The sequence below is a fragment of the Anser cygnoides genome, chromosome 11 (genome assembly GCF_040182565.1).
Source record: "Anser cygnoides isolate HZ-2024a breed goose chromosome 11, Taihu_goose_T2T_genome, whole genome shotgun sequence".
Lineage (NCBI taxonomy): Eukaryota > Metazoa > Chordata > Aves > Anseriformes > Anatidae > Anser > Anser cygnoides.
The window spans coordinates 3,657,300-3,678,748 of record NC_089883.1 but is presented as its reverse complement, the minus strand read 5'-3'; the positions used below and the strand labels follow the sequence as shown (position 1 = coordinate 3,678,748).

Genomic DNA, 21,449 nt, shown 5'->3' with positions numbered 1-21,449 from the left:
TAGAATGACATTAAGTATAATTGACAATACTTTAAATACTGTTGATATGCTTTCAGATTAGTCGTTTATTATCAAACTATGGATAGCTAGCAATTAATCTTTATATACACTACAGACATACATACCATGAATATGCCTGGGACCCTAAGGTAATGAATGGATCACATCACTGAGCAGATTTTTTAAGGTGTCAACCAAAAACATGTTTATCCTGTTTCAGTTTAAATACACTGACAGGTGCAAAAGGCGTGAGCTTTAGAAGTCGTTCATCTCATGGAAACATTCTCTAGTGTACTAGTTAGAAATCACCAGATCTTTGACTTATGGTGCGTTTATGCTCTTACTGATCTTCTCAACGTGACTCAGTAGTCTCAACAACGCAGACGGATTATATGGGAAAAGATTTCTTCTCTGCAACCTAGAAATAGCGTTTTGCAGTTCTTCCAAACACTTTGTTGATTTATAAAGCATTATTTTTAGGGGAACGATGTTATCTGAGGGCACTATACAAGCCAAACTGGATGAGGTATTACATCCCTTTTGTTTCAGAGGCAACACTTGAGACTTGAGTTTATTCTGTTTATCGTCTGTGTAGCTGCAAACAGTTTCTCTTATCATTGTCTCATGCTCATTATTTAAAGGCATCTGCTTTGTGTTTACCAAACACTCTTTTCCAACTGATTCTAATTCAGAATCTTCTGAGCTGTCATAATTAACAAGGCTTTGAAGAGAACCCAGCGGAGACTTACTATCGTTGCATAGCAATGACTTAGACTGGTTAGACTCTGCAACTTCATTATCGCCTTGCTCTGTGGTAAACACTAAGCAATTGTGAGAAGTCGTCAAAGGTATCAGAGTCTGTGGTTCTGGTTCACAAGGAGCATTTTGCAAATTCACATCACTCATGCAGCTTTGTTTTTCTTGATGTGGAGGCTTGATAGAAGAGACTGGTTGAGAAGTGCCATGCTTGGTATCAAAATAGTTACAGACATTTACAAACTGATGCCAGTCTTCTCTAAGAAGTTTTAAGTACCTTACCAAGTACTCCAGAAAGCAAGTTTCTGATGAAATCAAAAAATCTAGCAGCACTGTGGAATCAAATGCAATTTTTTCTAGAAAAAATAAAAATATACAGTGAGGATTATAGCCACTTGCATGTGTAAGGAAGTTCCAGCTTTCCTCCTCTTTTTGGCTTAAGTTATCAGCAGCATCACGCCGTAACCTGAAAAGTAGTTTGTGAAATGGATTAAATTCAATGTAAGTTTACAGTTAAGAACAGGTATGTGCAGAAAATTGTGTTCTTGATCTTTTTTTTGATGTTCTCTGACACAGATACTAAATGCACATACATTAGATCCTGTTGCAATTAAATGTTTCATAGTGATAGATTTCCAGGTAAACATTTTATATAAATGGAATTGTCTAAAAAATAAAATAAAATATGAGCAGAAAAGCACCTACTGGAATCCCAACAAGGTAATTTGTTTTGTTAGATGAGCTTTCTACGCAAGACAGGACTGAAACTTTTCCCATCTACAGTATGTAATACTTTGAAATCCAATAACCCAGCAGACTCAGATTTTGTCAAAAAATAAACACTAGGAAAAACGAAGTTTTGCTACTAGAGAATGAACACAGGCAGGTGGGAGATCAGACAGTTTAGGAAGCCAAAGCACTTTCAGAAGGCTTTCTTAAACTGTACTTCTCCTTAGGATGCATTCTGGAAGAAACAAGGTTACTTTTAATACATGAACTCTTATTTTAATATTTTTGTAAACCTGAACACAGCCTGCATTGGGAAAAGGTGGGCTTTTATTTAAGTGCCTAAAAAGAACTGTATGTATATATGATACTACTCCCAATATCTTCACATTAGAAGCTTGAAAGACATTTTATAAATTAGGATAATATCTCGCATGGTTAACAACAATGAAGTAGTGAATGTCCAGGACAAATTTATAAAGAACATTTCTGATATTAGTATGTTTCTGATATTAGTAATTGTAGCATTTATCAAGTAGCTAGAATTAACATGGGTCCAAACATGAGAGCACTACCTTGCCAGACGTCCCCAAATTCTTGAAGCTTAATTACAATATCACGTTCTTCACAAACTCAGTGTTGAAAGAAAAGTCTTGCCTTTTATCTACATCTAACCACTATTTAGATTGTGAAGTCAATTATTCTCAATTACAGTTCTAAGCGCTAAAGTATTTAATAGGAATTAGTTGCACAACTCCCTCACTTCAAGCCAAAAGACACTTAATTAAATTATCCAAAAAGTTAACAGCTCTTACACCATACATTAGTACATAGTCCTGAGTTTACTATTAAAAATATTTCTCCTTTATACAAAACTAATCAATGGAAATGTTACGTATATTATAATAACCACATTAAATCATTATTATTCATATTTCTGATAAATAAAGTACATACTAACCTATCAAATTTTAAGTAACTGAGTAATAAAGCTTTAGCAGCTTCCCACATATCATCATCTTGCTCTATGAAAACCAAGGAGAGCCATTCACAGTGATGTACAACTGGGTGGGATTGTGGGGAACACTTGATATGACTCCTCCAGAATGTCAACAGTTGGGACATGGAACTCTGAAAGACTTCTGGAAAACAATATTAAAAACATGATATTTATTTACTCTGTTACTAAACAACATACGTATTTTTTGAAATTAACAGTACAAAACACTGAATGCATTTACCATTTCTAAGCTCAACTGATTTAACACAGTATGAAATTTTATAGATTAGTTCTTGCTTCATGGTACTAAATAAATCTAGAAACATTTTTCAGAAAACCACAAGCACTTTTCTAACCTTAAATTCTTTTAATCTAAAACCACCAATGTTCAGATGCCAATGTTAACAGCTATAAGTAACCTGCAGAAAATGAATTTACTCATTACGTACAAGACTCTTCCTCATTCCCCCTGCGCAAGTCAGATAAAACTTAAGGACATGACTCACTCATAAAAAAACATCCTTCTAGAGGACCTATAAACTCTTGCATATAACAAGGTGAATCCTCTTACACCTGAGCTTGCAGACTAATGAACAGAATTCACTTCCACAGATTTGCATGTATCACAAAGCCTACAAAAATTCTGATATACCTGTACAGCTCCAGGAGTATACCACAAACTAAAGAAAGGTGAATTGTAATCAAGTCAATTCCACAGATGGAACAATCCAGTATGAACACTTTCTTCCCTCATCAAAAAACAATGCAGTTTTAATGTTTTAATAGGGCTGAAGCTAAAACCCACACTGCATTAAAGTTCCACCGTGTAGAAATTTGCTGCAGTGATTTACAGCTGATGAGAATAAATTATCTCTACAATAAAGCAAAGCAATACACTTATAGTACCGCCATAGTCAAAACAATTTTTTATAAAATAAATTCTTCATGGGTGAGGTACATTTTCAAGTACATATGGACTTGGGATAAAGGTACATTCATGAGATGGTACTTCCAGCAAGGATTTTATGCTAAATTCACCGAACTTTCTAAACGAATGTAAGCAGTGTTTTTCCTGCAAGTCTTCATTTTTCCCTTCCTCCTGCACTCCTGAATGGGAAAATCACCTCGAAATTAAAGCCATTTTAGCGCAGTAGCTTACTCATAAAAATACCTTTCTATTCCTATGACTGAGACAGACTCCCTCTGCCTTAGGAGAAGAAACCTCTTCAATGCTAACAACGAACTATAAAAAGATTCCTTATGTCTGAACTTAGGTACCAGTTTTTCATGTAATGCAGCATATTCAACACTTAGAAAACCAAAGAAAAGCAACACATCTTTACCCCAAAGGTATTCCTTAAGTAAGAACTCTAATGCTACTGGACGTACAGCATGGCTTGAAGAGCACAGTTGCATCATTTATGTAAACAGTGATTACTGCTCTTGGAAGATTTCCTGCAACATGGGAATCAATTTTACTTACAAAACCATCATTATATGTTTTTCCTTAATATTTGACTTTAAGATTTGCTTTTCCTCTTTGAAAAAAAATTAAGAACAGAAAATTATCTTGGTTTTTAATAGTTACTATTCAGACTGAAATTCTTCCGTATAAATCAAAGCTATCTGGAAATTACTCTCAAAATTGACATGAATTAAAGTCAAGCCACTGTAATTCATATTAATAAAAAAAAAAAAAGATAGGATCAACCAGCTTCCCGGAAGGGAAGTTAGCATATTAAAGCACTTTGGTGCTTGTTTTAACCACTTCATTTAACATCGCTCAAATAGAAGCACCGTTCCTTTCAACTTGAAATTCCTCATGACAGCTGTGGTATTTGAATCTAATTAAACAACTCATTTTTGTGGCATGAATCTGGAAAAGAAACATTTTTTTCTTTGAGACGGAATTATCCACAGAGACATCTAAAACAGATTTAGCCTACATTTATTCTATTCACTTGTTCTTAGACAGTCTCAGAACTTTTTCTGGAGGTGGACTTTAAGTAAGATATTCTCTGCAAATACTTCAAAATCCTAACAGTACAAGTGGCATCACAAACATGACATCTCCCAAAAATATGGAAAAAGTGCCAGAAGTTCTCTTGCAAAATTCTGCAGCTCTTTTGCACAGATGTATTAGGACTTTTTATATTTCTACACTCTGTAGCAAACAAAATAAAATAACATTTATATCTCCAACTGTTAAAGTGCCTCAATAAATGCAAAATGATGTAAAAAAATCTATCCTTCTATAAACAGATTAAATAGTTTTGAATTTTGCCACGTCAACAGTTGACTGACAATACGGAACACCCATTCTCACTTGAATTTGGCTAAAAACAGTTTCAGAACCACCTGTCCATTTTTACTGTGAAGTCTGTACTCCAGGGACAGCAAGCTGCTTTGATCACAGGATTTGCACATCCACGTTCACACAGCTTAGCATCACAAGATGTGCACCATGTGCCTCTGAGAGGTAAAAAGGCGAGTGGGAAGATTGGATTCCAAGAGCGTCTCACAGGCAAGAAGTCTCACCCCACCACTCCCTTAGAGCGTACAAAGCGACTACTCACCGGTGAGATGCAGCACCGCGTCCTCTCCTGTCAGGAACGCAAATTACACAGCATTCCTCCGCCATCCCACTGTCTGCCTTGTGGCGTAGCCCTAGCGCAAGAGACTGATCTGCTCTTCTACTAATCTAATTCATCTATTCAGTGGAACAAACACACTCAAGCTGAGCAGGTATGAAAAGTATGCCTAGCACCTACTAATTCAAAGGACTAGACCTGTAAGTCAGAGTGAAAAATACCGCCACCACATGCTGCCAGCTCCCATAATTTCCCTATCTTCTACTTTACAGCTGCATTATTTTTACTTTTGCTACCACCGCTGTTTTCTGCCCCATTACATTACTCGTCTGACAGCAATGCCAGTAGCTTCAACCAAGTTAAGTGCAGGTGTAGCTCCATGTTAGAAATCAGGAGAGAGTTGCCTGTCCTTCCTTTCAGTTCTCCATCCCGTACAGAGTAGATGCTAGCGCTATGGGCTCTCTTCTCTTCCACCTGGAGAAGAGCCTGGTGTTCTCAAGCTGGCTCAACTATTTCAAATATTAATGTACGTTCTTAACAGAAAAAGCTTTCAAGCCCAAATACAGCTGTTGCAACCCCCCCATATTCCAGGGCTAAGGATAGGATAAAACATAAGGAGACAACTAACTTAGGCAGAATGCAGCGACAGTTCTGGCAGGTTTTCTGTATATTTTTTTCCTTCCTCCCTTCTACCACTACTCATTCGGATGAATTTATTTACAGCCTTAATGAGCTGTGACTTCATATTTAAAAGCTTTAAAACTACTGCTGCTTAATGAACGAAACCAAGAGATTGTTACCTTTGACTTCAGCTTCCGTAGCAGAGTTCTGAAACTTGAACTCCAATGTTTTAAGCACAACCAGACTTATGGCTCTGAGAACAGTTTGGTCAGAACCACTTTGGGTGTTATCTCCAGGCAGAGCTTCACTACTTCCAAAGTAGCTGGCCTTTTCACCGAGTGGGATTTGATTAAGCCAAGTCAAATTCACAACTTGCAGAACAGCATTACTCAGAGCAAGCATGTCCTCATAGAAATATGGGTTTTGTAAGACCCGTGATCCACTTACAGTATCTTCTCCAGGTTTACAAAGGACACATTTTTTAAGGAGCATAATGAACTTCTTCTTGATGAAATAGTGAGCTGATGAGCTAATGATGTTCAGGACATAAGAAACTTTCAGAAACAATACTCTCTGGCATTTCAGTGGTAGCTCCAATTCAATTCTGGAAGCCAGAAGTGCTTCAAGCAGATCTGTAAAACTTATCAAATTATTTGCAGCTTCAGAATAAGGTGAAGTATAGAGATGACTGTCAAAATGATAGAGCAGAATGGAATTATAAAATCCTTCAAGTACATCATCAAGAGGAGACAACAACTTCTTCAAAATACCTATAGCAACAAGAAGAATGTTAGAGTTGGTGTTCCAGGATAACAGTCAGCTAACTCATCAGATAAACAGAAAACAAGTGATTGGAACTACTCTCAGTTTTTAAGCATGTTAAAACCACTACATTTTTAATTGCACTTTCTCCCCCTCTTTGCAGCAAAGAAAAATAGGTGTTGTACAGACAAGCTGCTCCAGATGAGATTACAAGTAATATTCCTCCCCCTAGTGGGCACTCGTGTATTGATACTATCATGAAATTGCTACAGTACCTGCTTTGGGTACAGTTTCATCTTTCAGTATGTCTTTGATAATAGCTGTAAGAGTCCACAGACATTCTGCTACCTGGGTACACATAGGGAATTCCAAGAGAGTCTTCAAACTATGGGTGAGCCAGGTGACATTCAACGCGTTCTGTGGAAACGAGATAAAAAAGCTTGTATGCTCTACAGTTACTATACAAATTAAATTAAAACATTATACAATGATTCAAAATTGTAATTAAATGTAATTAATAAGACGCAAACTAAGACGTAGAAAAATCACAGGTAAAAACAATACATCCATCTAGTGCCTTTTACGTATGTAGACCTGTATTTATAAATATGAAGTCACGCATGCAATAGCAATTAGCTCTATTTTCATGAAAGGGAAAACCAAACCTCAATGTTATGTAACCTGTCCCAAATCAGATAATACTGTAGACAGACCATATCTGAATTCATAATTCCCAGTCTCAGTGAACTCTGCAAGATACTACAGATGGGTTTCTGAGAGAAATATATGTTCAGGTATGATACTATGGAGGCTATAATATTTACTCATCAAATACACAGTAGGAAAAAAAAATCATTGAAATATTAAACAAGAAAATACAAAAATGTATTTGATTAACTTTCAGTAGGTCATTACTTATCTTAACCTACTGCATCACACAACAAACCTCAACTAACTGTAAACGTATTGATAGTGTAGTTTATTGTTTTTTGGAAATACCTGCATTGCAAGCTTAAAGAGAGTACTTCTTGTGACTTAGACATATTTTATCCTAAAATAGTTTCATGAAATTCCAGATTTTTGTGTCTTCCGGGAATCAGTTAGCTCTAGAGTAAATGGAACAACTTGAGGGGATGTGTTCACAAAGTTATTTTTTAAGCAGTGAGAAGTTATATGATACTCACCTCTTCCTTCAGCTGGAAATACACAAGAGATGCTAAACTTTTTGAAGCCATGTGAGATAATAGCTGATCACGACTACTGAGCAGACAAATCTGCAGATGTAAAAAAAACAAACAAAAAACAGTATCTAAGTAATATTCCTTTTCCCCCCTTTTGCAAAAATCTTTCAAAAGTTTATAGAAGCTTACCAATTTTGAACTGATTTTTGGCTCCTTCAGAAGAAGGACGAGGATTTCACAGTACTTCTGTCTTGTACTGAATTCAGTTTCCTGGGACTCTGCTTTATCAACCAGCATTTTGATCAAGGTTAACTGAAGCAGCATCACTTCTCGTGGACAGGATGAGAAGTTCATGTTTGCTAAGTCATGCGATACGTCATCTGCTGTAGGGCCAACAGTGTCTGACATAGCATCCTGATGGCTCCTAATACCACCCTCAGTAGATGGTAGATGCATTCGATCACACGATTCATCTCCTTCTGGTGACTGCTCAATACACAGAGTAAGAAAAGAGGCATAATAACAGTTTTCCTTTGCTAATGGAATGCCTGCCAGTACGTCCTTATACATCTGCTGTAGCAAAGACATCTTCATTATGAGAACATTCAGTATTTTGGGGAACGTCGTACGTCTTCACTGATTATTTCTCATCACTGCAAATCAGCTTTGAAGTTATTTTTATCCAGTAAGAGAAACTGACACGCTATTAGGTGCTTCTCTTCTGAGTTATCTAGAAATAAAGATTTTACTATTACTGAACTTAATAGGTAGCCATAAAGAAACTTACGAAAGATATGTGAACTTCACTCAAATCTTTCTACCTTTACATTGCTAGATCTACCAAAACCTCACTTGCTTTGTGACAGATTGCTCCAAGAACAGGCATGAAGTTTCAGCTGAGATTTTTCACCTGAACTGGCAATGTTTATTTCTCCACTAAGGCTGGACAGGACAATGTCTATCAAAAAATACGTAAACCAAAGCACAAGTCTTCTATTCTGTTGCACATAGGCTCAAGGTAAGTAGTGTGAATATACAACAGGGGAGAACCAGGCTCCTAATTTCGTAAGGAGGACCAAAGAATACATTTACCTCTAGATGTGCAGAATTCTTATTCTGAGCACATAAATCTTGTAAACCAAAACAGGTTTTAGATAATGCAAAGGATCGACCAAAGAGGTTGATCCTTTGACTGGAAGACTGGTCTCAAGGGCGCAGTGATTGAAAAGTTCAAAACAAAAAATTACTTAAAGTGTAAAAGGCCTCGGGAGCCAATAAACATATTTAACCAAACTCAGAAAAGATTTTTAAAAAATCTTTATCACAAAGTCAATGGAACGTTTCTTTCAATCACTACACTGGAACATTCAGTACAGCTTAAAAAGAAAGGCTATTAGGAATTCAAATCCCTCTTCAAAGCGTGCGCAGCTAAGCATCCGCCAATTTCTAGTCATTATGGAAGCAGCTAGGCAGGTATCAGATCTCCCCAGAAAACAAAACGCATATACTTAAGAACACCAGGCTTTCTTTTTCATTTATATTGAGAGTTATATTAGTCTGTATCAGTTTTAACATGTTATCTAACCAGAGCCCCTTTAATAAAAGAAACTCATTACCTTTTATCTACTGTGAATTTAGGAGAGGGATTTATTTTCTTTATTGGAATTTGCTTTTGGGAGTTCCTCTCTAAATCTGGCACAGTCAGCCAGGTAGGCTGCTGAAAGCCACCTGAAAGCTGGCTTTTACTTGAATGTTATGCTTCCCGTTTCTCACCAATGGAAAAAAACAGCTCAGCCTCTTAACTGATAAAGACTGGAAAGATCTCCTCATCTATGTTTTCAATTATACCACCGATTATCATCACACCAAAAATAAGTTAGTGTTTTTAGGAGAATATTAGAAAACATTGAAACTACAAAATTCAGTATTCTAACGGTGATTATTTTTCTAAGTTCTAATCTTTGTAGGTTTTTAGAATCACTAAACATTGACAATTACACCTTGGTTTGTACAAAGTGACTCTGATCTTTTTTTTTAAAAAAACTACAGCTGAAGTATGCATTGAGGAAATGACTTCCCAAAGCTAGAAAATAGTGGTGGTAGATGAGGACTGGGTAGACCCAGTCTGCTAACTACTGCCACAGTTGGCAGTATTTCCCTTCCTATAGGTTCAAAAGAACCTAAAATTTGAAAATAACCAGACGCCTGCATTGCAGGGAGTCATCTGCAGTTCCCTCTGGTGGGGTATTTTGGAAGAGATATTCAGCAACGGCTGTCCGGACAGCTCCAAAGTGTCCCTCAGCTAATCCACAGCAGACCTAAGAACCCTTTCCCCATCCTTTCCCATATTCCACATTTTAGATTTTAAGAGCAGACCTCACACTTCATGCAAACTCCTTCATCTGCAGAATCTACTTGGAATTCTACTCAAGACAGAAATTTATGGCGTGAAACCTCATAAAATTTCTTCAGAAACCACTCTGAATATTTTATATAGCCATTGTTCCTATCTTTGAGTTTTATTTCTTCCTAAATGAACATCTAATAAAGTAAAATTATCTCAACACATTTACTTCTGTGTCCAAAATCAACCTGAATTATCATCCTTCATGGTAAATGAACAGATCTCTCGTGCACAAATTCGTAAAATACTGCAAGGCTGTTAAAGGCGAGAGAGACTTAGAACTTTGCTAGGACGTGCTCTGTGAAATTTTACCTTCGCCACATGATATTGGCTGTGTTTTCATTGATCCTACCGTAACACTCATTAATACGAATACCATTAATTTGCAGAGCACTTTACAAAAACATCTAAAGTACGCCTCACTCACACAACACAACTCTTCACTCACAGAAGTCATTAAAAGAAATGCTATGCGAGGGGGGTTATTTTGCAGAAATTTACTTTAAAGAGGGAGAAAAAGTCAGGCAGTGACTAGATTTGGTTCTGACATAGTAAGAAAGCACGGTGGAGAGCTCAGCGCTGAAAAGCAAAGAACTATTGTAGCTATAAAAAAAAAAAAAGACAAACTCCAACCCTTACTTGTATTATTTATCCCTGTTATTTAGACGGCATCCGAAAACCAATTAAGACGCGGCCCCACAGTGCCAGTCTCTTGCATAAACATTAGGAAATGGTTCTAAAGACCTCACGTATAGACAAATCAGGCAAAACACAGGAAAACTACAGAGAAAAAACCCACTTTGCTATCTATTATATTCACGACCACTTCAGCTAGGCTTCGAAATCATAAACAAAGTCATGCGGAGCTGCAAGCACAGGAACGCCAGAAGCAGCTTGATGGAAAACGCATTGAAGCGCCAGAGATGAAAGCCCCGACGGCAGCTGAAGCCTGCAAGGTTTAAGGCCCTTCAAAACCCAAACGAGCAAAGTTTAAGTGGTTGCAAACGCTGCCAGCGTGCCCTAAAACAGAGTTATAAAATATGCATGTTTCTCCAGGGAGGGATACCTGATTTAGCACACAACCATAGAAAATATTGATCTGGCCGGACTACTCAATGCATTACGTTTTACCTGTTTGGTGTTTTTTAACGAACTAGCAGCTGGCGATGTCACACGATTACTGAGGGGCTGAGGGAAAGGCACAGTTAGAGACAACCCTTGTCAAATCCTGTGGTAATCCTCACCTGATATATACGCTATACATACATACATATACCTGTTATGTGTATACATCTATACGTATACACGTTATATACGCTATACGTTAATTGTGTAAGTATCAACTGGGAAGGAGGAAACCCAACTACCTTCCTAAAATTACACCAAATCAGCAAAAATAAAACGACAGGAGACGGCTCTGAATCCAACGGCTGAACCCTACAGCAGAAAAAAACACTCTGAGCACCACGTGCCTCACTCTGCAGCCTCACCTCCCCTGAAACAACCTCCGTCCTAACGCAGGAACGCCACAACCCCCTCTAAATAATTTAATTTCCTCACAGAGGCCGCCAAAAGCCGCTGTCCCCCCCCCCGCCTCAGCCTCCCTCAGCCTCCCGCCCCCTCCGGCCCCCCCCAGCCCCTCACGCAAGCCCCGCCCCCTCGCTCCTTCCCCCCCCCCCCCCCCGGAAGCCCTCGGCCCCGCTTAGTCACCCCCGAGCCGCCCCGCACGCGGGGGTTCCCGCCCCGCCCCGCTGCTACGCAACCGTTGCCAGGCAACCGTCGCGACTCACCCGCCCACCCCCCCCCCTCCCCTTCGGACGGGTCGCGGGAAGGCCCAAACCTCCTCTCCCAAAACGCCCGAACGTCCACGGCCGCCCACCTCCTCCCTCCCCTCCCCGTGTCGCAAAGCCCTCCCGCCTCCCCCCCCTCCCACGGGCGCCTTTACGGCAAGGGGGGCGGAGCCGAGAAGAGGAGGGAGAGGGGGAAGGGGGCGGAGCCGCCGTCAGCCGGGCAGCCAATCAAACGCGGCGGCCGGGGGCGGGCCCAGCGCGGCGCCTCCCGATTGGCGGAGCCGGGGGTCAGTCCCAGCCCGCTGACCCCGGCGCGCAGTGGCCCCGCTCCGCTCGGCCCCCGCCCGCGGCCGGCCCCGGCCCCGCCGCCGCCTCCCCCGGCCCCCTCCCGGCCCCCCCCCCCCGCCCCGCAGCTCCCCCCCCCCCCTCCCCTCCTCCCCTCAGGGCCGCCGCCTCACGGAGCTCGCCGGGTGCCCGCCTCGGCGGCGGCAGGCAGGTAACGGCCGCGGGCGGCGGCGTCCCGGCCGCCCCCTTCTTCCCCCCCCTTCCCCCCCCCCCGCCTCGTTCCGGGCCTTTTCTCCCTCCCCCGGGGCCCTCCCGGGCCGTGTGGGGGCGCCGACACCTCCGGGGGGGGGGGGGGGAGGTGGGGCCTGCTCCGCTCCGCTGCACCCCGGGGGTGCTGGGCAGCGCCGGCGGGGCCCTGTGGCCGTGGGGGGGGGCAGGCTGCAGGGCACCCCCCTTCCCCCCCCTTCCCGGGTACCCCCTTCCCGGACCCCCCCCCTCCCCAGGGACACCCCGTCCCGGACCCTCTCCCGACCCGGATTCCCCCCTTCCTGGGACCAACCCCCTTTCCTGAGGACTTCCCCGTTTCTGGGGATCCCCCCCTCCGGGACCCCCCCCCCCCTTCCCGGAGGATCCCCCCCTTGAACGCTCAGCCTTCCCGGATCCCCCCTCTCGAGGACCCCCCTTCCCGGATCCCTCACCCCCCAAAATACCCCCTTTCCCAGGGTCCCCCCCCGCCTTTCCCGGGTCCTCCCCTTTCCAGGGACCCCTCCCTTCTTTAGCACCCCACTTTCCAGGGACTCCCCCTTCCTAAGCATCCCCCCTTCCCGGGGACCCCTCTTCCCAACAGTCCTTCCCCAGATCCCTCCCTTCCCAAACACCCCCTTCCCAGACACCCCCCCCCCCAGACACCCCCTGGACTCTCCCCACCAGCATCTTCCTGCCCCAGACCATGCCGGGCACTTGGGGTCCCGCAGCCCCCCCCGGTGCCCCCACACAGCCCCTTCCTTCTCCCCAAGCTGCAGTCCCGACCCCGGTAACGCACCCGTTCCTTCCTAATCCCCGCAGGCTCTTCCTGGTTCAACCCGGCGTCACCTCGGTCTCGGTCTCTCTCCTGTCATTGCCTGGCTCAGGTCGACTTTTATTCACTTCTTTTTTAGGTTTAAGCTGCCTTAAAGGAGAGTTAAGAATCGTGACTCCAAAGAGCAAAATAAGACAGACGGGAGAAAACGGCGCTCAGAAAAATCCCCGGAAAGGTGATCATTCATGTAGACTTGTCAGAATCGTCCGAGACGCACGGTTTGCCTGGGTTTGGGGCCTCTTGTTGTAAGTGTTTTTCCACAGATTTGAATAGGTAGCATTAAATGTCTTTGTTCTCTCAAAACCTGCTTGCTGTTGAGCTTCAGAAGTTTGAAAGCTCCGAGGCCCGTTTGAAGCACTCTTCCTCTTTTCTTTTTGTAACAGTTTGTCATTTTCTAAATTTAACCTGCAAACGATATTTTGATCTTGAGTTGCTGCTGAACGTTTTTTTGGGTCTCTTCATCTCAGGAGCGTCATTTTAAATGGCTTCGCTCTGGGTAGCGAAAAGGGTCGGTTCTTTCGGTCTGTTCGCCAACTTCCACGGCTTGTTTCTGCTCCGATTCTAAAAATCGTTACTGGAGCAGGTCATGGTAACTGCATTTTGTTGGTTCAGTTGTACCGAACTTTTGCGTGGGTCAGGTTTGGTTTTTTTTTTTTTTTGTATTTTAACTGAGTTGCAAAAATCGCCGCGCGTTTAATTGGATGGTGTTTGTTTACGAGTACCTTGTGGGCTGAGATCACCGGAGAAGATAATGCTGTTAGATGCTTAAGGAGAAAAAAAAAATGAAAGGAGTCATCAAAAACTGAGCCCTGCTGGTAAGAGGAGGATGGTTTGGGATCAGAGCGAGAACACTTCCTAGGGAGAAGTGCTTGTTTTACATGGCAAGAAGATAAAGAGATGGGCTCTAGAAAGAGCATTGGGGGCGGGTAGATGATGGCAGTCAGCCTTTTTCTGTGTCCTGCTGTTACTGTGCTCCAAATAATGGCGTTTCTGCCTGTTCTTTTAATGCCAAGTCTGTATTGACTCCGTTCTAATCCGTTTCAAAAGTAGATGAGGTTGTGTTATTTTGGCAAACATCCTCAGTGTGGTCCCACTGGTCTTTGTCGTGTTGTCAGAGACGTCGTTGACTGCACCAGAATGTTTTTGCATTGTCAGCAATAAATTATTTCTCGGCATTAGTTGCAGGGGAAAAAGCAGTACCTGTGGCTTTGGTCGGGGGCAGATCTGTATTCTGATGTGTGTGTCCTCATCGCAGGTTGAGAGGAAGCTGTCGCGCAGATTAAATAGAAAATTCCTCAGTACCCCGAGTTCTGAGATGTTTATTGAAGGTAGTAAAGAAATTATCTGTGTTATTTTGATAGAATGCTGCAAAGTCACGTACGTGTTACCGGAACACGCGGACATGCCCGGTGTGATGGCGGGAGGGGCTTTTATGCTAATTGGTAGGACAGATGTGCATTAATACGAACTTTGTAGTGCAGTTACGGCACAACTGCTTTGTAAAGTTGGATTGTTCTAACAACCTCTTTGTGGCCCATCCCGTGGGCCTAACGTGGGCCTTGCGTTAGTGTAGCTTCTCCAGCAGAAAGTCTTGGTGCTGATAAGCCGTGAGATCTTTGGGGAATGCGTCTGTGATTTTTGCGAAGCTCCTTCCTAACGTGGAGTGCCAATGCAGTGAAGTGTGATCCAGCTGTAGAGGCTGGAACTGGATTCCCAGGAATCGGGGAATTAGCTTCTGGCAGAAATTTACACGTGGTCAAAACAAGATACAGAGATAAATGGCGTGCTGAAGTTCTCCTCTCGAGCCCTGGAAGGAATGCAGCGCGTTGCAAGTATAGCTGTCCCCTTAGATACACACGTCAGTGTGTTGGTTTGTTGTGTGTTTGGATTATCTTCAGGCTATATACCCGCTTTGGATTTGGTTTTCCTTATTGTGAATTCTAAACCCTTCAAGGAAATGAGTAGACTGAGAGGCTGTTTTCTGTTGTTCCAGCATTTCCTTCCAGAATGGTGCTGTGGCAGTGAAAAAACATTGCTTTATCTGCTGAAGTCATCCAATGAATCCTGTCAGTTTGATTCTTTTAGGCCGTATTAAAAAGAAATGCAGAGACTGTTGAATGAAGCGAACTCTGCTCATCAGCTGTCTTATAAGTATTAGGACTGAAGTGATAGCTTTAGTGAGGTTTGAACCAGTTATTTTTTCCTCCTGCTTTTGTCATTCCATTGAGAAGTTGGTGTTTGGATACTTTAATGACAGCAAATCATGTTAAAATTTGTAAGTCTTACACGTTAACACTTGCTATGAATTGTTACTGAGGTTAAGGCTAACTTTTCATTTCACTTGTACTGGTTGAAACTTGTTAAAAGTTAGAAGAGGGATTGTGTTTTATGCTGGTACAGGAGGATTGCAAAGCATGCTGCAGGCCACGAGCTCCTGCAGTTGGTCAGTGCAGATCTGAGGGAGGAGAGTTGCAGCTGTGATAGTCTGATGCAGCATTCCCTACTGAGAAAGCTCTGCGAGGCCTCGCTGTAACACTGACAGAGGGCTCCTTGGTTTGGAAGGAGCCACAGCATTTTCTTCACGGGGTTCTGCTTGTGGTTAAGGTTGCCGGTGTAGTGGGTGGGAATCCTCCGGATGGTTAAAGCTGACACGCTGCCAGCGCTTTCTGAAGGTGATGTCTCCTCTGTTGCTCTCCTGTTTGCAGACCCGAAGTTACCTGAGCTGGCTGATTTCACTAGTTCTCCACCAGGCCCAAAAGTCAGACCTCAGCCTCTCCGTGAAACGGATAATAGTTGGTAAAACGATACCTCTTAAACTTCAATTTCAGTCGCCTGCAGAATGTGCCAGCCCAGTAGCTGCTTGTTAGTGTCTAACAGCACCTGACAGCACCACGCGGTACCACAACCACCTGAAGTCGATGGAGCACTTTTCGATTAGCTCTCTTGGTTCAGCTGAACACGTCCCAGCTGCAAGATGGCATTACTGATGCCCTCATGAGAACCCTGTAACTCTTAATGACCACTTAGGAAGTGCAAAGGCTTCTTTCCTTTGAAGTAGCAGTAGTTCTGTGATGGTTGGGAAGATTCGTGCACTATTAACTCATTGCTTCCAGCGCCAGCACCACGCATGCGTAGCTCGGTGATTTTCATCTCAGTCACTTGGATACCTCGCTTGATGTCTGTCTGGGATGTAGCATAGAGCAGCTTGCAGGAAATATATTCAGGACCATCAGGCTCTGTGAAATTTTGATATTTCACATGTTATTTGCAAACTTTGTGATTGCGATAGGAGAACACAAATAACATTGTTTGCCTTACTGTGTCTGTAGAGCTCCTGAGATAAGAAGCCAAGCGACATAGGAAGATGATGGTTGCGTTTAGACTCTTTGTCAAACACGTTGTCCGTTTTTGAAATGCCATTTGAGTGAGAACACATTTAGCTTGCTTGAGTTTTGAAATGGGTGGGAGAATAACGAATGCTAATGTGATTATCCTTATTCCACAGGGCTTTCTTTTTTTTTTTTTTTGGTTGGATGGTTTGAATGTCCTGGAATACTTCAGGACCTACCGTGATTAGTTCTGTGCTAGATATTAAGTGTCATGAGTAGCGATACACTTTCCCTGCTGTATACAGTTAGGTTGGTGCCAGTAAGTGTAATCCTTGCTCTGCTGTTGGATGTGTAATCTGGTGGCTGGGGGATAAAGCCTGTTAGGCCATATGAATGAACAAAATACCACCCTCTAAGGTCTCGTCTTCAGTACCAGCCTTGAATTTTCTTTCAGGTGCACGCACAGATACACTGGAATTCATTTTCCACATAACGTTTGCAATGACTTGAATGAAATAACACGTTAATGTAGAGAAGTCTAGGATATCTATTGATAAATTGTCCCGTTGTCAAAGAAAATGATGACGTTTGTCTTATTTTCTTTAGTTAGTGTGCGACTTCTACTACAATTATTAGTATTTTAAGCAAACTTTGTCAAGTTGAGTAAGTGAGCTTTACTTTCACTAAATATAACTTCTTTTTATTAAAGTTACAGATCTTACTCTTGCCATATGCAGCTAATTTTCCTTTGGGGGGAAGAAAGCTTGTTACTTTTTTAGTGGAGCAATCTGTTACCTTGTCTGTAGTCTGTGAAGTCAGTGCAATTCTAATTTGCATCAGCTAATAAAAAATGTGTGGGTTTTTAAGTGAAAATCATGCAAAAAAAATTTAAAAAAAAAAAAGGTGAACTAATGACTGATCAACTATGCAAAAACAAGGCTAGAAATGTGATCAAATTAGGTCATGGCAGTGCAGTTTTGTGCAGGGCTGTGAGCATCTCTGAAAGCCGTGTGTGTTTTATCTTGGGAAGCGAAGCTCTAGGAAAACGTGCATAAGGGGGATGAAGAGAGCTTTTCTCCATCCTCTTTTTCTGAGCTGCCATCAGGAAAGCAAGATTTTATGTTGCGTTAAGTGACAGAAATTTTAAGCTAAAAGCTACACGGTTCTTAAATTGGTCTGACGCAGCAGACAGAACTCGCAGTTTGTGTGATCTGCTACCCGGTGAAGTAATTATTGCTTTTATTACTTGTGGTATTGCAGCGCATAAACATGACGAGGGGTCCTTTCCCAACCAGCTCACAGCCAGAGCGAAAGAAAGGCCAGACAGGGAGAGGTGTCCAATGAATTAATGAAATATCGGTCACTCAGGGCTCTCAGTGGTGCCACGAGGAGTGGTCAGATGTTGGGACTGGTGCTGGTAGCTGCAGGTGACAACACAGGAGAATAAGACAGGCTGGTTTGAAGGAAGGAAATGGATAGGTATGGTAACTGGTGTTCAGTAAACCTGGATATTAAAATGAAAGGTTTGATGTGGGGAGAAAGGGGTGACGATTTTGGGGCTGAAGGTATCGCTTGTACTGTGAAGGCGTGTTTACCTGTTTGTGAGCCTGGCTGTTTGCTTGAGGGAGAGCAGAGCAACCTGGTGGTGCTACAGAAGTCCAGCTGAAGGACGAGGAAAGCAGCGCTCTGTCGTGTCAGCTTTTGTTCTTGAGATAGAAGAACATAGGTGGGATAGGGATAAAGAAACAGACACGGGTTGGGAGGAGCTAAGTGGATCCTGAAGGTTTTTCCTGGCATCTGGCTCCCATGGGAAGACGTAGAGCAGTCAGGCAGAAATACTTACAGTAACCTTTGCATTTATCCTTGTTCCATGGCAGGACAGATATGTGAAATGGGTAGAGAAGGGCTTAGACCATTTCTTCAAGGTGTACTCCAGAGGGGAAACACGTCTCTAGTTTCTCTTGTCTTCTGTAAATTAATCTCTGTAGCCTTCTCTCTTCATCTGGCAGAAGGAGACTCTCCCCACCCCAGTCTCTAGAGGACTGTCTGATAATGAAGGAAAACATACTTGGGGACTTCTTTTTGCCATGAGGGTATTAAAATGTATCATTCTAGTGCAGATCCAGGGTAAAAGTAGGTAGACCTCTTACTTTTTGTCCCTAACAAGAAATATCGTTCTTTTTAAGGGGTAGCAGGTTGCTTGACACACATGGGCACACAGGATTATGAATAGTGAAGACAATGAAGAGTGGGACATCCATCAAAGACTGACAACCCCTCGTAAGGTAATTCAGGAATGCGTTGAATTTATCCTTTTGTGCTTGCAAAATCAATTAAACTGTTGTTATTGTCCTTTACTTTCATGCCACTTTACAGTCATTATACCAAGAATATGTAGGTACATTTTTTTCTTACTTAGTCATTTTAATTTTTTACTTGCATGAAGAAAGCCAGTATGTAGCAATCTAAATGCATACTACATTCTGAATGAGATTGATTATAGTTACAAAACATTAAATATTTAAAGTGCCAATTGGCTAATGAATTCCAGTAGTCCCCCTTTCCTTCTCCAAAGATTGATGCCGTAAATGGAGACTTACAAACGGGATTTCTAAATGATCCGTGGAGTGGAAATTAACCTATTTTCAAAGCTGGTATGTCTAGAACTATCCTGAAACCTTCAATGCTGCAGTTAAGTATTCTTGTAATTTGAATTTCATTGCTTGCCATAGAGGTGAGATAGAAGAGTAGATATTTACAGAAACTACGCAAGTGATAAAAGGAGCTGCTTATGCCTGACTTTGTCTTCTGCTTTGTATGTTTTAGTACTTACGTACTTTAGTACTAGCTAATTTGAATAAGCTCTGCGAGTCACATGCAACATATGGGGCCAGTGCCAACTTTTTATAATGCCGCATTACAAATGTACCCACCAGCTGAGAAGTGTGATATAAAGAGCTTTGCTTTTTCTTAACCAACTGTCTTCATAGATACTTTTGGGGGGGATACTGCTGGCCCCTTAAATAAGAAATCCATTTCTTCTCACCTGTATGGTCACCTTGTCTCTTTCTGTAGTACTTTGAACAACAAGTTTGATCTTCATTGTCAGGACACTATGGGATCTTGCAGGTATTATTCCTTTACCAGTAGGGACTGTAACAATGGTGGTAGAATGTTTTCCATCAGATATTCTCAGTTTGAGGAAAAGAGTTTGCATATCTTGTTGTTTGACACAGAAAATAAGGGGCATGCTCTTTTTTTGGGGGGGTGGGGGGAGGGGTGGGAGGGTAGAGGGTAGAGGGGGCATTTTGATTTTGTTTCGGAAGGATTTCCCCCTAACTCATCCTTACTATCAAACACTTTCTTCTGTCAGCTTCCACCTATAAATCCAAAGATGTTGTTCTTGCAGTTGGAATTTCATTAACGGTACTGTTAGTGGTGTGATCTAGAACGAAGTCAAGCTCCCTGTATTATAGGTGAGCACATCCTGAAGTGCTAATTGGAGTTTAGAAAAGAGCTTAGCAAAAGCCTATTAGAGTCAATAGAAATACTTCCATTGTCATCAGATTAGTCGAGTTTCATTTTTGAGTATGATGCCAAAGCTGAACCTATTGAGTTAGCAGGTGCCAGTTTGCAAATCCCTTTCTTCCAATGTCAGATAATGGAGTCCATACTATAAAACAAAACCAAACCGGTGTCTAAGCCATGTATGACCTATTGAGCTAAATAGCTGTCTTTCGTAGCCCTATGCTGAATTAGTCTCTATTGCCATATGTGGTATCTTGAAGCATTTATAAATGTCAAAGGCAGGCATCTGCTGTATGTAATTTCCATTTTTGCTGTGTAAGAAGGGTCATTGTAGCTACCTGTTCATTATAAGTTTATATCTCTGCAGGCAGCACGTTAATAACTTTTTTGCAATGAGCACAACCAGGTAATAAGAAGAGTGAATAGACATCTATGCCTTTATCTGGAAGGATGGCAGTGATTGATGTTTTCACTTTCCTATTGTCTGTGTGCATACCTGGATCACAGAAAAACAAGTGCCCAGTGGGATATGAGGAGTTGATTGCAATGCCTTTTGAGTGACCTATGAATCACGAGGATCTGGAAATCCTTATTTACGTAAACGAAGGTTTAGGTGGTGATGTGAGTTGATGTTCTAATAAAACAGGGGTTGGTGTAAGTTTTAAGGATTGCTTAAAATTCATTTTCATCTTCGGAATTTCTTGGTGTACTTTACTCTTGATTAACTTTACAGCAGTCTAAATACATTTTTGTCTTTAATATTATAGTTCTGCATTAACATCCATTGCAATAATTTCCGAGAATCCTATTGCTCAGCATTCCTTAATAATTCCTCTTCTTCATTCCCTAAATTATTCTTCTACTATTCCTTTCCATTCTAGGAATACCTGGTAATAGAATATGATACACAGCGTATGTGAAAATGTAAATACTGAATAGATTTTGTGTGCTGTGAAAGAATTTCTGAGTACCTGTATTTTTTCTTGTCCTCAGCTGAGTAGCAAGTAGAACTGCAGATGAGTGCTTTTCAAACAGGGCATGGAGTATAGTTAGTTTTTTTTTTTTCTTCCCCAATATGTGCTGATATCCAGGCTCTCTGACAGTGGCTACTTTAGGTAGCCTTTTGGCCCAGCCCTCTCTTATACTTTATCAAGGTAATTATAAGTTGAACTGTTCTGATATATGTATTCGTAGTGTTTGGCAGGACTGTATTAACTGCACTTTTATGTTCTTAGGTCTCATATAGTATCTTTGCCTGGTTTTGGAATATAAAGGTCCTTTACGTTGTTTATGTACTAATAAAGAAGCTCACAAGACAAAATACAGGCAGTAGACTCTAATGTAAAAAAAAAAAAAAAAAGTGGGGGGGGGAAGAGGGGATTGAAGTTTTCACTTTGA

General features: G+C 41.8%; 3 protein-coding genes across 19 annotated transcripts in view; 1 reads left to right on the top strand and 2 right to left on the bottom strand.

Annotated features, from left to right (window-relative positions):
- Window positions 1-265, bottom strand: part of CERS3 (ceramide synthase 3) — a 55,639-nt gene extending 55,374 nt beyond the window's left edge. Inside the window, exon 1 of one of the 2 annotated variants that reach the window (XM_013181892.3) lies at window positions 126-265. The gene's annotated coding sequence lies outside the window, so the exon portion shown is untranslated. The remainder of the gene's footprint in view (window positions 1-125) is intronic. The other variant, XM_013181891.3, reaches the window with a different exon arrangement.
- LINS1 (lines homolog 1) lies at window positions 65-11,928 on the bottom strand. Of its 8 annotated transcripts, XM_048076300.2 has the most exons (9): window positions 11,409-11,649; window positions 11,173-11,229; window positions 10,681-10,821; window positions 7,827-8,367; window positions 7,641-7,730; window positions 6,732-6,873; window positions 5,874-6,464; window positions 2,444-2,624; window positions 65-1,222 (listed from the first exon to the last, which is right to left on the bottom strand). In XM_048076300.2, exons 4-9 carry the CDS (start codon window positions 8,229-8,231, stop codon window positions 322-324), a joined length of 2,310 nt encoding a protein of 769 aa, XP_047932257.2. In that variant the 5' UTR covers window positions 8,232-8,367; window positions 10,681-10,821; window positions 11,173-11,229; window positions 11,409-11,649; the 3' UTR covers window positions 65-321. The 8 variants fall into 8 exon arrangements, with proteins under 8 accessions (XP_047932257.2, XP_047932255.2, XP_047932261.2 ...); XM_048076298.2 differs by having other exon boundaries at window positions 11,173-11,649; XM_048076304.2 differs by lacking the exon at window positions 10,681-10,821.
- Window positions 11,929-12,237: 309 nt separating this feature from the next.
- Window positions 12,238-21,449, top strand: part of ASB7 (ankyrin repeat and SOCS box containing 7) — an 85,607-nt gene continuing 76,395 nt past the window's right edge. For 3 of the 9 annotated variants that reach the window (XR_010834127.1, XR_010834126.1, XM_067003601.1), the window contains exons 1-3: window positions 12,238-12,327; window positions 13,274-13,369; window positions 18,710-18,808. The gene's annotated coding sequence lies outside the window, so the exon portion shown is untranslated. Of the gene's footprint in view, window positions 12,328-13,273; window positions 13,440-16,034; window positions 16,334-18,709; window positions 18,809-19,628; window positions 19,653-21,142; window positions 21,206-21,449 lie in introns of those variants that run through there. The other 6 variants (XM_067003605.1, XM_067003607.1, XM_067003603.1 and 3 more) reach the window with 6 other exon arrangements.